Source organism: Trametes versicolor, assembly GCF_000271585.1.
Source record: "Trametes versicolor FP-101664 SS1 unplaced genomic scaffold TRAVEscaffold_8, whole genome shotgun sequence".
In the NCBI taxonomy this organism is placed as follows: Eukaryota; Fungi; Basidiomycota; class Agaricomycetes; order Polyporales; family Polyporaceae; genus Trametes; species Trametes versicolor.
The window spans coordinates 442,481-458,802 of record NW_007360328.1 but is presented as its reverse complement, the minus strand read 5'-3'; the positions used below and the strand labels follow the sequence as shown (position 1 = coordinate 458,802).

The 16,322-nt window shown below is 59.5% G+C and overlaps 3 protein-coding genes across 3 annotated transcripts in view; 2 read left to right on the top strand and 1 right to left on the bottom strand.

The window, feature by feature from the left end:
- Positions 1 to 2,252, bottom strand: part of TRAVEDRAFT_29974 (glycoside hydrolase family 79 protein) — a 4,231-nt gene extending 1,979 nt beyond the window's left edge. Inside the window, exons 1-9 of the mRNA XM_008041876.1 lie at positions 1,836 to 2,252; positions 1,742 to 1,754; positions 1,511 to 1,676; positions 1,357 to 1,444; positions 1,187 to 1,304; positions 921 to 1,130; positions 543 to 864; positions 476 to 485; positions 116 to 416 (exon numbers count right to left, since the gene is read on the bottom strand). Coding sequence (XP_008040067.1) covers positions 116 to 416; positions 476 to 485; positions 543 to 864; positions 921 to 1,130; positions 1,187 to 1,304; positions 1,357 to 1,444; positions 1,511 to 1,676; positions 1,742 to 1,754; positions 1,836 to 2,217 — 1,610 coding nt within the window. The 5' untranslated portion in view covers positions 2,218 to 2,252. The remainder of the gene's footprint in view (positions 1 to 115; positions 417 to 475; positions 486 to 542; positions 865 to 920; positions 1,131 to 1,186; positions 1,305 to 1,356; positions 1,445 to 1,510; positions 1,677 to 1,741; positions 1,755 to 1,835) is intronic.
- A 9,240-nt stretch (positions 2,253 to 11,492) lies between these two features.
- Positions 11,493 to 12,163, top strand: TRAVEDRAFT_128325 (uncharacterized protein; the record flags this gene model as incomplete). Its single annotated transcript, XM_008042276.1, has 2 exons — positions 11,493 to 11,595; positions 11,652 to 12,163. 2 exons carry the CDS (start codon positions 11,493 to 11,495, stop codon positions 12,161 to 12,163), a joined length of 615 nt encoding a protein of 204 aa, XP_008040467.1.
- A 3,773-nt stretch (positions 12,164 to 15,936) lies between these two features.
- TRAVEDRAFT_49228 (uncharacterized protein) lies at positions 15,937 to 16,317 on the top strand (the record flags this gene model as incomplete). The annotated part of the gene is made up of 1 exon (XM_008041998.1): positions 15,937 to 16,317. One exon carries the CDS (start codon positions 15,937 to 15,939, stop codon positions 16,315 to 16,317), a length of 381 nt encoding a protein of 126 aa, XP_008040189.1.
- Positions 16,318 to 16,322: the final 5 nt, after the last annotated feature.

The window sequence follows — 16,322 nt, the reverse complement described above, 5'->3', positions numbered from 1 at the left end:
GTGTCTGCCCAGCCCAGGTGATGTTGTCCTTCTCGGAGACAGAGGAGGCGCGGAGGTACCTGCGGACGTAAATCAGGACCTGTACGGCCGCTCTTGTGCCGTGTACTTTACTTACTTGACCTTCACCGAGGCAGGAGCGCCGTTGTCCTCGTTGAAGCCCGACCCGCCGACATAGATCGTGGCGGTATAGTCGTGTGCACCGGTGGGGTCGGTCATGTAGTTGATGAGGGCCATCCGCGCGAAGTTGCCGTTCTCGTAGATCGCGTACGCCGGTGTCTGATCGTTGCCGTTGTTCGGGAACATGTCCTTCACTTGCGACGTGTTCGTCTGGCCGAGCGCTTCGGCGACGAAGAGCGACGAATAGAAAATGGGACCGACGGTCCACTGGTGGAAAGACGACTGGTTCGTGGGTGCCGCTATCGTTTGTCAATATTAGCTCGCCATACTTATGTGTATCAGCAGACTCAGATATCACCTGTAAAGGGCTGCAATAAAGAGGTTGTCAGTGCCGTAAGTTCACTCAACTCATTGAATACACGTACGTTGTACGAGACGTTCTGACCACCGAAATGGAACAACGCGCCCGTGAAGTTGCTGTTCGCCATCTGCAAGGCGTAGTCGAGACCCCACAGCGCAGACGTAAACGTGTCGCTGATACCCGGGAATCCACCGCACGACGCAGAGTTCGTCTCGAACATCAGGAACGGCTTGTTCCACGTCTGTGCGAGCATCGTCGAGTTAACGTACGGCTGCACGAGGTTAATGCCGGCCTGATGCGACAGGAACTGCGGGAGCTCCTGCAGCGGGTCGTGCGGCGGGTTGTTCGGGTTCGGGAAGATGACGGCGCAGTTGTCAGTGGGGTATCTACCAGGAGATACATCGGTGAGTTTCGATGTGCCCATGTTGCTCGCTTTCCTTACCTTTCGACAGCCAAGAAGGCCAGATACTCCGTGTATGCTTCGACGAAGCCGGTGTCCCAGATGCTCTCGGGTGTCCAGGTGCCCGACACACTCGGCGCGATCAAGTTGTTCTTGACCGGAATAGACGTGTCGTTCTGGTACGCCTGCGTAAGCAGGGCGTACTCGCCGAAGAAGTCAAACTGGCTGTAGGTTAACGGACGGTGTCCGTGGCTGTCAGGCGGTGTCAGTGGCGCTACACACATACAGTCCTCAGAGACAAGACATACGGGCCGTAGAGGTCGGGCTCGTTGGCCGCCTGGAACGCAAGAAGGTTGTCGCCCAAGATGGCTTCTCCCTGTTCGGCGATCTGGAAGCGGAAGTTCGACGTGTCGTTGAAGGGAATACCTGTGCCCGTGTTAGTTGTGTAACAGGTGAGTGTGGACACTGTTGGACGTACCTAGATACCATTTGGCGTTGATCAGACTGGAGACGTTCGCCATCATGTACAGAAGCTCTGGCGTAAATGCCAGAACAGGAGTTGATGTCTAACAAACCCATGTCCGTATCAGAACCTAATTGATGTCGCCGCCCAACCTGGCGTACGGACGTACAGGGTTGGACGCGTCTTCCTTGTCCTTCTCCATCATTTTCCCACCGGGCAGGGTGTCCACCAGGAAGGCCGTCTCCTGCGTGTTACCGCCCACACGTATGTGAACTGCGCCCGCCTTCTGAGCGACGATGTTCATGAGGTTGAGGAATTGAGGGTGTAATGTAGTACTGCAACACCACAGCCAATTTAGCATCACGACCGAGAATAGTACAAATTAGAGAGCACCGCTTACCCGTTCGTGCCGACTAGAATAGACAGCCGAGAACATGTTTGTTCAGCTGTGCTCAAGAGTACCGACGCAGTATATAGGTCATCATCAAACTCACTCAGCTGGTTCGCGACCGACATTTCGATGGAGAAACCGAAGAAGGTACCATGCTGGGGTATAGACAGGCCATTCATGAGCTGCGCGCTTGTGGGCACTCCGATGGCAAACTGGAGCGGCGGTGCAGGGTCTGGAATTGCGGGCGGCTCCATGTATATAGGGTTGTACGCCGCGAGTTCGGTGTACTGAGGCGGTCCCGGAACCGTCACAAAGGAGGTCGTCGTCGCAGCTGTTGCTGACGGCGCCGCTGCCGATCCTGACCGCAATGCGCCCGGGTCGGCGGTCGTCTGGCCAAATAGGCCGTAAATGGTGACATCGGCGCTCACAAGAGGGGCGAGGAGACAGGAAAGAGAAAGAACGAGTGGCGCGTACATGCTGGCCATGCACTGCACGGGTATACGGGAGGGAAGGACCTGCGGGAGAGAAAAGCTGAACACGCCATCACGGAGGATGTGCTTTATACCGAGGATGTGGCAGCCGGCGCGCTGGCCTCATGCCGCACTGATACAGACACTGCCAGCCCGGATGGGTTCGCGGCGCGCATTGCCGTGCTCGCGATGGACCCAGGGGAACGGATGTGGAAGGTCGCAGAGGCTGCGCGCTAGATGGGTAGCAACATCGCTGCAACGCGTGATGTCATCGCGCGCTCGGGCGCTCTTCCACCGCCACATCCTTGCTCTCGACGACGACTCGACGGCTTTCAAACTCGCTCTTCAGCTCCTTCAGCGGCGCTCGCTCGCCCTTTTGCAGGCGTCTGCGCGTCTATCTGGCCCTCGTCTACGTCTGGTTGGCCTGTGTCTGCGCCATTTGCGCCGCCATGCACCTCGCTTGACGACCCCTGCGCCCGCTGTCAGAGCCTCTTCGACGCGTTCTCTGCGTTCTTCTGCCTGTATTCCGAGGTGCTCTTGCCCCGCTCCGCTCGTCCTGCGCTGCACCTCGCCCGTTCTCGACGTCGAGCATCGCAGCTTGCACGCATATAGCGTCGCTGCACGTTCGTCACATCGTGTTTTCTTACGCTACCCGCTGCCGCGACACGCCTGCAGTGCTCTGCCGCCCAGGGACTGCCCTTCCGGAGCCTCACGTTTGCTTCTCGCCGCTCACAGGCACTCTACCGCCCTCTCAACTACGTTCCCCCGTCCGCGGTAGCCCTCAGCGTCATGAATTCAACCAGTAAAAATCCGTTTATATGACTTCCTACACGTAAATACTATTGCGCTACATGCTGGCCTCGTATGCTGATACCGTCAGACTCCGCCCATAGTCCTCGCCCACGAGCCGAGCCTCCCGCGCACATCGTCATACCCGTACGCTGCAACACGGTGAGCGACGCACGTACAAAGCGCAATATGGTGCACTCACCACGTGCCCGCACACACAGAGCTCTGCGCGCACGGATGCCACCTCCACGACGTCGAGCATACTGCCAACGTCGTGGTCAGCACCTACCGTATCACCACGACACGGGCAGCACGAACAAACTCACCTGGCCACGATCGCGGCGTGCAGCGAACGTCGAGCAGCGGACGCCGAGCAGCGAGCGGTGAGCGGCGAGCACGAAGAGCAAGAATCAAAGCAAGGCAAGCATCAGTGGACACCGATATCCTGCCCTACATCCTGCTCATCCTCTTATACCTCTTCAGTTCCGGGCAGGCTCCCGCCCCAGCATCCTGGACGGACACATGTACGTACACTCTCCCCCAATTCGACCCCCGCCCTCGTAACTCCCCGCCCGCGTCGCCCGTCGCCATCCCCCGCACGCTTGTGTCAGATGAGCGCCGGGCGATACACGGCCCGCGTTTCGCGTTTCGCATTTCGCGATCGTTCCTGTACCGTACACAGTGCTCCGCCGCTGCGCATCTCCGATCCGCGTCCCTCCCACACGCATCCGCACGTCTAGTCGCCGCGTCGGGCTCGTACCCAACCGCTAGCGTGTGCGCACTGTCGCACGAAGTGCCGCTTCAGGGTCAGCACACCGTGTCTCCACGCCGCGCGAGGCGGACTTTGTCGTGAGATCCGACACCGTGGGCGGAGGCCACGCAGAACGGCGGGCTCGGCGAAGGATTCAGGCTGCAGCACGCGTAGCGAAAGTGCGAGGGCAGCGGACGTGTCTAGACGTGGCGGGGCACGTCGGGGCGAGCCACGCTCGACGACGCCCCTCGGCGGGGCCACGCCCTCCACATCGACGCGGTGCGGCGGGTCGAGCACGAAACCGTCGTGACACACAGCGATGAACCTTGCCCGCTTGGGGGCGAGGCTGCTCGTTCTCTGTCCCCTCCTATCGTCGTCCTACTGCACGCGGCACGACGAGGGCGTATCTCGTAGTCTGCCGTTTTCATGTACACACATGGAATAGATACCGGCGCGCCCGCTATCGTCTTCCCAACACGTCCTGCGTGCAGTATCTCGAGGCCCCATCGTCGTGTCCGTGTCCGGAACGCACGTTCTGCTTCTAACGCGCTGGCTCGAAGGACGTTCGCATTTCGATTCGAAGGGCACGTTCGCCGACGTTGTGGGCGATGTGAGAGAGACAAAGCACGACGCCCGCCGCTCGAAACTCGAAGGACACTGACGACGTTGTGTCCATGCGCGCGGGGACTGTTCACGGACGGCGACCACGCTGTACGGCGGATCCCCACGAACGTCGTGCACACTTGGCCGTGGGCACACAATTCATGCCGCCAGCAGGGCCTCCCCGTCGCGCCGACGAGGCACGAAGACCATCTCATCCCGCCGACGAAGCACTGCGCTGAGCGTCCCCCTCGCGAATCCTGCGCCGGCGCACGCCCTACATGAATACGTCCGCGCATGGCAGGCTACCGAGAACAACCACCGCAGCGGCGAGGGGCAGCCTGCTTCGCGGTGTGCGGACGCCCCTCTGCGCGGGGTTGGGACCACCGCGCACCGAACAACATGGGTACACGCACGCGTGCGCCCTTGTGGCTCCGCGAATGAAGTGGATAGTGAGTACGTGAGCTATCCGTCTGCGTCTGCGCGCGACACTCACGCGAATTCGGGAGTAGCAGCCGTGCCGTCTCGCAGACCGAGGCATGGACTGCGCGTCGTGCTGTGGATCGTGGGCCAGACGACGCATCCGGGGACGTGCTGTGCGCTCGACGCATATGCACGTCGCGATTGTGGAAGCGGGGAAACATTTTGTGTCGGACAGTGTGTGTCTACGAGGAAGGTGCGTACCCGCCTTCGTTTTGCTCCAATTGGATTACTGGGGCCGTTCGTCTGTAGTCTCGAGCTTGTGTCGCGCCCCCGCACGTCTAACGTCTTGTATGTACTCCGATAATATGAGAAATCTCCCGCAAACGATCTGCTGGTGCGTTGAGCACTCGATGAATATCTTCTCGTAGCGAATACTCGTCGGCAGGGGAGCTAAATGAACATTCCGAACTGGAGCCCAAGTTCTTCTGCCGCCCTTGAACAGGACGCTCATGATATTGGAGCAGGCATTCAGATTCGGCTCGTCGCCGTCGCGTCCTTGCACGTCCGCGCAGTGCACATTTCGAGGTACGCCCTCAAATTAGCCTGTCTGAAACTCTTCGATTTCTCATGCACCACTACCAGATGGGGCTCAGCGCTCAATACTCGTCCTCGCCACCCTCAGCCCGCACTAGTTCCTCACGCCGTCACCATTATGGCGTGTTGTCTCGTGGGGAGGAGACTCTGCGATTAGACACGGCGACTCGAGGACTCGCTCGACAAGTGCGGCGGACCATGGCTCGCTGCACGTCCGCGCCAGCCGAGCATCGCGTGCATTCCCCATTAGCACGATGCTACACGCTCTCGCGAACGCCAGCCATCGCGTCCAAGTCGGCGACGAGCTCGATCCTGCGCCCAGAGGAGGCTCACTCGTACGTCTGCGACGCGATTTCAACGCTCTTCTTCAGGTACGTCCCGTCAGGTCTGTCCCGCCAGGTCTTGTGGTACGGTCACCTTCGCTGACGCCCTTGTAGCGGAATCTTCAGGAGCCTCTCTACGAACGCAAGCCTTCGATTTTTCGTACTCACTGCCTGTGCTCATGCACACGCCCGCGGACCACACTTCTCGTTCCAAGCCGCGCGGTCTCGCAACGGATGCGTATCCCTGCTGCGCGGGATTGGGGCGCGGGACTTGCGGCGTCGATGTGTACGCTTGACGCTACCTCTAGGCCGCGCCCGGGGTCGCTGTACACGCTTGGCGAGCTCCTGTCCACAATACGCCAGTCTCGCTCGAGTCCTTGTCCGCGCGCAGGCATGTCTTCTCGGAACATCGCGCCTGCTCCCAGCGCACTCCAGCCGGTACGTCCCGTCACACGTGGCGCCGTCGTGCTCGTTCATACACTGATAATCGTGATCCTTTCAGACATTTCTTCTCGTCGGGCTTCAGCCCTCGGTCTCTGATGGTCGCCATACCCACTTGTGTACACGCCTGCAGACTACGGTACGTGTCCCAGGCTGTTTGCGCTCGCCGCGGATGCCTATTCCTTTGTGCAGGATCGGGCCACTGACTTGCGGCATCGACGTTCGCATTAGACGACGCCGATGGCCCGCGTCCAGATGCTTCGCCGAGTCTCGTCCTCAAGCACTGGCCCCCACGACGCTCGGCGTCGTCATGATGCGGCCTCCTGCTCATTTCGTAAGATGAGATCGGGGCGTTCCTGCAATCCGGCAGCGTCTTTGTTCGGACTCGAGGTGCGTAAATCCCGCGTCTGCCGCCCGCGCAGTTTCCGTAGGCTTATTCCACCTATGTCAGGCGTGAGGATCGTATGCAACACCCGGCGGAACGTCCGGTTTCGTTGTGCACAGACCACGAGACTACGCTTGCTCTTGACCGTGTGGTCCAGTTTCGTGGGGTCTCTGTCTGTGAGGACGCACCGCGCTCTCGTTAACACAATCCTGTATTAGAATCAGCTTCAATATATCTCCATGTCATTATGCCTGATTTGCGTCTCGTGGGCACACAAACACCGATTTCAAACACGTATATAGACGGCTTACAACGGATTGCCGGTTGTCAGAAGAAACGATCGGACTCTTGGGCCGTGGGCGGGCATCTTGACGATCTCGCGAGCTATGGTGTGGATTTTCGCGGGTTTCTGTGTTCCGGTTTCAGGAGGATACCAGCCGCGCCGCGCGAGACAACTGCTCGCGGGCACAAAGATCTGCCCGTGCGTCCGATTCGTTCGCATTCCTCATGCTCGCGCCTCCTCGGGCCACGCAGTGGAGCTATTCGATCCGGAGCCTCGTTGTCGAACGGGGGAACATGATGCATTGTAACTAGTACACGAGCTACACGAACTCCAAGCCGACGCGCGAACGCGTCGCGAGCAGAGGGATAGCACCGGTCACCACTCCCCATCGCGCCACGAACACCGATCGCTCGGTTGAAGCACCAGGGGAGTGGCCTCCCGATGGCGAAAGACCTGCTCCCCAGTATACACAGTCCGCGTCGATCGCTGTTTCATGGCCGTAAAGGGCATCCTTTCTGCCGTTTGATGAATGTCTCGACGGGCGGCGGCGGAAATCTGTTGAGAACTGCTGACCGGCGAGGCGGACACTGCTCGGTGGCCCACACATGAGGGACCCGCACTTCAGAGCAGTGCTAGTACTCTTTAGAATGTACGGAACTCACCACAGGGCGGAGACGCACGAGGAGGCGGGCCGCGACGCCGTGCGAGGCTGTCCTCACCATGAATGTCGTGTAGCACCATTCAACGGGAGTTTCGAATGCACAGAGCTGCCGCTGTGATCGGACGGTATTGCTATTCGCGTACGCGCCGTGGCGTGTGACCAGAAGATTCCTGTACATCGGTCAATAACTTTGCCCTCCGCCCCTGAACTAGACGACGTACAACGTAGCTGCCGCCGCGCTTGTACGCTCTGAAAATGACATGTTGCGGTGTGACACAGTCGCCTCCATCGCCGTCATCACCACAAGTCAGCGCGCGTGCCTCATCGTGTCTTCCAGCAGGACATAGTGCGTGTGATTGAGGCCAAATCGCCCGCCTGGGACGCGGGCGGATCGTGCAAGCTATCCACTAGCTGCTGGGTGGCTGCGCTGCGCTTGCTCAACGTACCTGTAAACAGCTACATGGAAACCCATGCGAAGCGAGTCAGCGCCGAGACCCGTATTCTGGACACGTCCACAGAAAAACTGACCCGTGACTGCGCTGCCAATACGGAGCGACGTACACCGGAGTCGGCCGCCGGTCGTTGACCTGGGCAAGTGCTAGCGACGGAGTATTTGGGGATCCAGCCCCGACCACGCAATCAGTGGACACACCGGGATGCTAACGGATGAAACGTGCTAGTTAGCGAAGGAACGGCAAGATGCCATAACGCACATACACACGATCGTCTAACAGCAGCCCGCGATCTCGCGATTCGCGATGTTGAGTCGTTGACGATGCCCTGCTGATGGAACAAGTCTAGACTCGCTCAGAGATCTTGATGTCGATGTATCGCGTTCTGTGGCTCTGTGGGCGCGAGTTCGGTATCCCGTTATCTGGTGGAACATGGGCGGCGTAGTGCGATGCAACACTGTGTCGGCCATGGTGAACGGCCGGGAACTCGGCGTGCTTGAGGGGTTAGAATCTACATATCCATGTTCTGAAACTTACAGACCGACACCGAATAACACTGGCAAGGGCGGCGCAGTCGAGGCGATATGACCGGTAGGCCCGTGGGGTTCATACTGTATACACGGAGACGGCGCAAAACAGCAAGTCCCGCGAGGGGCAGCGACACGGCACAAGTACCAGGGGGACGGTCGCGGACGAGGCTCAGAAAATGAGAAGAGACGGATCGTGTTAGACGACGCCGGCCCCCCGGTCCCGAACGACTACCAACGGCGTCGCCGTGGGCATGGTAGATGGCGTGTCGAAATCGGGCCTCTATGCAGTGTCGTTTTTTTGCAGCGCTCAGAAAGAACTGGTCACAGCGCGTGGCCGTCCGCCGGCTCTTCCGTCGTGAGCTCGCTACATGTTGTACGGCGGGGGTATGCCCCGTATTTGGTTGTTATCCAACGAATCAATGAAATAAGCCTGTCGGTCGTGCGCAGGCTAGGACACACCATGAAGTGGGTCGCTTCTCGAAAGACGCTGCGCCCGCGCCGCCGGAGTGCCTGTAAACATGGCTATTGCCGAATCAAGACACGATGAGCGGCGGCTCGCCTCCGGGGATACGAGTCCAGTGACCTGCGTGTGCGCATTAACGCACGCACAGATCAGATACTCTGGAAACGGACGCGGGTACGCCCACTCGTACCATCATGAGAGAACTGCATCTGCCGCACCCTTCGCGCGTCTGGGGCCGGCATGCGGTTTCCTTCAAGCGGATGTACGGCGCGAGAGAGACGGTAATGGGAAGACCCGCCGCGGTGACCAGCAGACCGACGTTCACGTCATACGGAAGACACCTGAGGCGTCTCCCGTGCGTCGACTCGATGCGGTGCCGCTGCTCTGCGTCGACCGACGAGTCACAAATGACACGATTCTGCCCCAGCCTCACCACCGGCGCACTCGAACCTCGCCGTACGCGCCTGCATTCTCGAGCTCGCCATGCTGGCGAGAGTGACGTAGTCAAAGCGCGAGTGCGGGCGGCGGAGGCACTTCATACTATATTGCTCAAACAATCGTATCAGTGGAACGTCACTTTAGCGCAGGAAAGAACCCACTCGCCACGTACAACGGACAACGGACGGAAATTCCTCCGAGTTCGATCACGGCATGCATACGTACGTCCGGGGCCCAGGCACTTGATTGAGGCACAAAGGAGCGCCGCGGCTCATCAACTTAGATCGTGTGTGGCCGCGTTGGCCTAATCGGTGGACAAATCCGATGCTGACTGCGGAAGCATGCAAATTAGCGAAGGAGGGACTAGACGCCACGGCTGCACATACCTACCTCCGAAGTGGGCAACACGACAACAAACAAATCAGTGATCTGAGCCGTTGCGAGCCCACGTTCTAGAGACCATATTCTGCGTGAGGATGTCGATATATTTTGAATACGCGCCTGTCTCCACGAATGCACCTTATGCAGATTCAACCCGTGTTGCCGGAATGCACTTCGCCGCGCGAGGATACGGAAGTGTGGGCACCCATCCACGCCGCTGTACCGTGTTGAGCCGGCCGCAGCATACGATACCACTGACGATGCGGCGCGCCGCCGTAGTACGTGGGTCTCGTCGTGGGAGCACAAGGGGTGCGCGACATGGACGAAGCCATCACGTAGTTTGCGGCGGGGACACTCTGCCGCGGCGGAGCGAAAGCTGCGAGCGAGCGAATAAGCAGCAGATACTGATTGAGTTAGCATCGGGTTGGTGATGCTTGTTGTCAAAACACGAGACTTACGAAGGCGGTGTCGAATACGCGGCGCAGTGGAGGATACTACAACGGCGGTCAACGGACTCTGGCGTATCGTAGCGATGTTAGGCGAGCGAGGCTTCGAGGATCTCGATTGTGGCTAATTGGGTACGTGGGTCCGCGACCTCGCCGCCTAGCAAAACCGTCTAAGAATGCACCCGCCCGGCGGACAATGTCGTGCCGGTTAGAGCAAGGATGACGAGGTACGCCTAAGATAAACTGCTTACAATTTCATTACAAGTGTACCGAGCGTGACGAAGATTTGCGAGACGGGCGATGACGAGGGAACACGTTGCGTGGTGCCGCCTGCGAGTGCCAACTCGTGAGGCCTGTCGCTATACATCGGCCGGTTCTGCGTGAGGGCTTAATGACTAGGAGCTAGACGCTGCGGTACATGGCGGGTTGGGTCGCGACTATCGGCTAGCGATCTTGATGGCCGTGCATTGCGCAACTAGGGAAGTAGATCTAGGAGCTCAAAGTGTTAGGAATGTTCTGGGCGATGCGGGAAGGACCCTACCGCTCACCATAATACCGCACGTAAATGACGAAGGATGCGTCGGCTCATCGATGTAAGAGCGCTGAGCACGTCTGAGCGGAGGCGCGGCTGCGAAGGCTTAGATCTTGTGCGAAGGGCCGTAATTTGATGTGTGACAGCTGCGGGCGCGCGTGAGACCTCGCCGTCCATTTCGTACCCTCCCAAAAGGGGACATCGTTCAAAACTGCTCACCAGCCGTCGCGAAACACAACACCATTTCCCGTCAACTGAACGACCGGGCGTGGTACAGGCGGGCGGGGATTGCGTGCCGGAGGCTCGGGAGCACCTCCCGCAAAGACGCGACGCGTTCCAAGACGACGCGGCCGCATCCGGATGCGACGGAATTGTCGGCGATGACGGCAGGCGGTGCACTCCTGAGGGCTGCCGTTTGCAACGGAGATGATCAGTCAAGGTTCTATATGACGGCATGCAACCGAGACAACTCACTGTAACGGGAGACGACCGCGGCTCGCGGCTCGTTTCAGAACGCGTTCGGTGCCCGCTTGGAGAGGCACGCACAACACGCAGTCGAGAAGGAACGTGGAAGGTTGGGAGCCCCGATTTCGCGTGGCAATCGTAGCCGGCTACCTTCGCTTTCGGAGCATACTTGTACCCCCAGTGCCCTGAGTGCCAGTCGACCTTCGCTCTGTCACCCTACCGGTCAGCTTCACTCTCCCTGCGCGCGTGCGACCCACAGTACGTACCGCGCATCCTTGTTCAGCTGCCCGTCTCGTCTCATGCCGCTATAGCTCTATATCTCACTCGATCACGATGCCGGGACAACGTGCTCACGGTGACACGCTCCACGCCGACTATGCTCGGATGGAGATCAAGTTGCGGGGGGAGCTCAGGGGCCTGCTGAGCGGTGGAATATGTGAGTCATGCCAACTTGTTTGCGTGCACACTCGAGCTGACTTGGCGCCCCCTCAGCGGATGTCGCGGGTGTCCAAGGCGCGAAGATGGCGTATGCCATTAGGCGGTACTGCACCGGCGTCGTCTTGCGCTACCATGTGAAGCTCATGGGCTGGCCCGACGACATCATCTTCGACAACCTCAGCCGGATCACGGGCAAGGAGCGCATCTCGCGCCTTCTTGAGCTCTGGAAAAGCGGCGAGATGCGCTTCGTCCCGATCACGGACCCAGCCGAGCTCGACGCGGCGAGGAGGGACCCCCTCTTAGTCGCCCCGGCTGTGCTTCACCGCGGCATTCCGCCAAAGCGCTATCGCAGCGATTTGGGTAAGCAACGCCGGCGCCCAAAGTCAAACCCGAACAACTTACCACCGAGGCACCCCCGGGACGGGCCGACGTCAGCCGAGACCGTGACAGACGAGGCAGAGGCGATGGCGGAGCTGGAGGGCGGGGTCGCCGAGCTGACGGACATGCAACTTGTGCTGCTCAGGCTCGCACGTCTGCCGCTGGTGTGGCCGGAGTTAGGGATGTAGACGTCGCATAGATTTGGTACCTTAGACTTGCTGTAGGCGCATATACGGCACTATTACATCTCAAAACTGTTTTCTCTCATTGCTCAAAGTGTCGCCGCGACGGGGTTGGTGGGCGGACGAGAGAAGCGGTGGTGGTAGCGGAGAGAGAGTAAGGGGCAGCTGCCAAACCGGGAGCTCGTCTAGCAGGCACGGGCGCCTGATTCTTGAATCTCGTTTGCCGCGCTCACTCACTCATCTGCCTTTCACCACGACCTGGGCTGTACACGAAATATTTCCCGGGCTCGCTCGCACCTCCGAAACCAAACACAAAATTCATTTATATTCTATTCCTATCTGACGGGCTGCATTGAGGGTGTATTTGTTCATTTCGGACTATCTTCGACAAATGGTCCAGGAGAGCGCGGCGCGAGTGGGCGCCAGCTCTCGTCGGCTATGGCTGATTATCTTGGTCTAGATATTCGAACTTTGTGGCCGATTCCTCCCTCCCCACGGCAATTTGCGCAACCTCCGACTTTCTGTTACACGCCATTACGACCATAGCCCCTCCTCGCGGTGAATTTTAATCGGGAGAAATTGCCACAGTAAGTTGGACGAGCGGGTAGCGGCCCGAAAGCCGCGGGAAACCCGAGGGAGAGAGAGTATTTCTCGCGCCGGCGCTTGCTGCTTGGAATCCGCGTTTCTCGTTCCGAGTCCCCGCGCTCACTCTCTCCTCCACCGCGACGCCGATCGATGCGCGCAAAATCAACCGCCGCGCTCGCACACACCGCCTCAATGGTGCAATAATCTAACAGATATTTTAGGCAATGCGGATAGGCTGGATTGATGGCATGTTCGCTCGATTGGTACATTCCCGCCATTGGCAGATGCTCCCGGACGCCGTGTCGCTGGTGCTCGCGCGCGTCCACTGGCTGTAGTTACACATATAGATACAAATGCCACGGTGTAATATATTCACGATGGTCTGGTGCATACTAGATGTAGTTTTGCGACCTGGATTTGACTGGGAGGATGGTGGTATCCATATGAGGAGCAGGGGTGCTGCTGCTCATATTGTTACCTCCCTCACTCGCACTCCGTCTGGATGCGGGTGGGGGGTGCGGAGGTGCCGTAAACAGTGATCCAGGGTTGTTCCGCCGCTTGCAAGCGCGGACGGGCTGATGCAACCCATGAGAACTGAGAAGACATCCAGAACATCAGATATGCTGGAAAATGCGGATGTGTAAGATATCCATGGCAATACGTGAGCCCTCTGAGGTACACGCGAGTCTACTAATCTGTTTCATCTGAGCTGCGGAGTTTGGCTGAGATGGAGGGCAAGACCTGAGCTTAGCACACAGGTGGAACCCACTCTATTGGAGAATGAACACGGTGATATTCTAATACATGCAGGCAGTATTACAGTAGGGCTACCCTCTCAAGAGCACACAGTGGAAGGAGCAGGAGCACTCGCCTCGCATGAGGGCACTGTTCTCCTGTATCAACCCTGGTGATCCACCAGGCGGCATTACACACAGATTGGCTCCAGCCCAGGTTGCAGCCTGTGGATAGACCTGGCTGCCGCCGACCCTGACCACGCTCGCACCACAGGCCGCTCGAGACCGGTGCCCAGAAGCCCTGCATCAAGCAGCGAGGCCGGCAAAACCAGGCCTCGCTTCAGACCGCAGACGCGCAAGAAACGGAGGTATCACACGTACGGCGAACTCGTCCACATTTCCCCACTCTCCACTCGCCACCTGCATTGCCATGCATGAGGTGTACTACACAACAACGTCGATACCGGGACTGGACAAGGCCAGAGATGCGCACCTTCTTCTATCCCTCCACATCCCTGACGAAGTTTGCGTGATCTAGGCGGCGGCGGAGTCTCAGCTCTTCTCCCTGCGAAGCTTGCATGCTCACACTGGCACTGGCACAGACGATCCCTCGAAATCGCACGCGTGCACGGGGTGCAGGTACGTCAGTCTGTGTCGTAGCAAGTGGGTCAGCACTCATTTCTCGTGGCAGGCCGACTTCAGCCTGCGCTGCCACGAACCTTCCCTGCCAAGTTTTCACCGCCGAACTCCCCTGCCGACAGGTTCTCCCGCCGATTGCCCCGCTGCGACGCCGCTGCGCCGTCCCCAACTTCCACGACATCACCGACTACTCGTGCCATGCGGTGCACGCGGTACCCAGCACACGAGACTTCGCGGTACAAAACGAAGCTGGCGCCGCCGGCAGGTTGCGTATACGGTACAGTCGTGCACACCGCTGATCTCACGTCGCAGTACGACGATTATCCGTCGTGTTTCAGGACGCGTCCACGCGTGCGGGCTACCCTCTGTCGGACAGGCACTCGGACGGAGCGGGATGACTGGGAGGCGCGAGTTGAGTGTCTGACGAGAGACTTGACCTGAAAGGTATGTGCTCGCCTGTACTCACCCTTGACACGGCTTGGGCCCGGCGGCAGAGTCGGTCCGCATGATGTGAGGCGGCGACAGCGGCGGGACGTCCGGGCAGACGCTCGGTTTCCTGTAAGAGCGGCGAAGCCGGCGCGGCACGGGCCTGGCTCGCAGTCGAAGGTCGCTGCAAGTCGCAGACCCCCACGGCTTTGGAAGAAAGGCCTACAAGCTTCCACTACATGCGCACGGTCTCGACTGCTCCCAGTCGCGAGCAGCCAGGTGCGCGAAGCCTCTCCTGAACCCTGCAAACACGAGAAATACGGTACGTACTCGCTCGAGTTCTGTGCATGCGACACACCTGACTTACGATCTAGCTGAGGGCGCAATTCGCAGCTTTCTTTTCGAACCCTCCCCGCCGGCCTACGGCAACGTGTTCAATTGACAGATGCGCGTAAAGATGAAGGGGTACGTACTTATCTCGCAACGCAACCGCCTACCTGACTCTATGGTACCGGTCGTTGGCGGGCTCGCGACTTCACGGTACGTACTCCATCGCGATTCGCGCGCCCGAGTTGCGGGGCGCGGCCTGGCAGTGCGAGATCTGGAGATCTGCAGTAGACAGACGAGATCAGTGGTGTCATCGAGGTCGCGCGAGCTACGAGGACGGGGGAGTTCTTGCACTCGGTGCAGCTGTTCCGCGCGGAGGACGGGATGCGCTGCCCGGCGAGCACCACAGAGTACGGCAGCAAGAAGCAAGTGCGAGGCGCCCACGCACTCCTTCGCGCCAAATCCGCAGAATAGGCGCTCGTTGAACCCACCGCGTTCGACGTTCGCGGCGCCGCGGCGGAGTCGCTCTGCGGCGCGGCCCTCCTCCGCGATGCGAGGGGCGTGCTGGAGACTTCACGCAGGGTTTATGGGACACAGAAATATATTTTATACGCTACGAACTACACGAACAAGTCCGCCCTTACCGCTCCATAACATGGCCGTCCTCCGAGTCTCCTATGCCCGACCAAGTTCGTCCCCTGTCTTTCGTAAGATCCCCTCCCCCCCTTCCCCGTCGTAGTACCAGCGTCCACCGTGCTCGTCGACAAAATTCACTTTGGTACTCCACCGACTAGCCTCGCCGCCTGCAGCCCCCTCCGGCGCCTGTCGCGCCGCCAGCCTATGCGCGTCCAACTCGTCACCCGAGTCGCGCGAAAGCACGCACCTCGCGCGCGTCCCGGCCCAGTAGCTCGCGAAGACATCCTGAGCGTTCACGGGCGCGCGAGGCCTCCTTCAAGCCAACTCACTCCGCGTTGTGCTCGACACCGCCGTATATCGGACGGGTACACACCTCAACAATGCTACGTGATTACATAGCGACAAGCTAGGTCAAGATGTACATTAACTGCCATGATATACAATAAACTAAAGACGTACTCATCCCACAGTCCCCACAAGACTAGCGGGCAATCATCCGTGGGCACAGCTCAGTGGAGCGCTCGCATGAACACCGCGACACCCCCGAGAACGCCTGCCAAGGCCGCAACACCAGGCGCGAAGCCCGTCATGCCCGACGCGCCGTTCGCGCCTCCCTGGCTCGTGCCGCCTGAAGAGATGCGGTTCTTGCCGCTCTGCCCGTTCGATGTCGCGAGAACCGATGGGTCGACCGTCACGGTGTTCGCTGTCTTCGTCACGATGGACGTCGCGAACGTCTGCGGGGCTGCTGGGTCGACCGCCGCTTGTGCGGCATCGGAAAAGAGACGAGGGCCGCGCCAGGCGCGGGCACCGTGATCTGG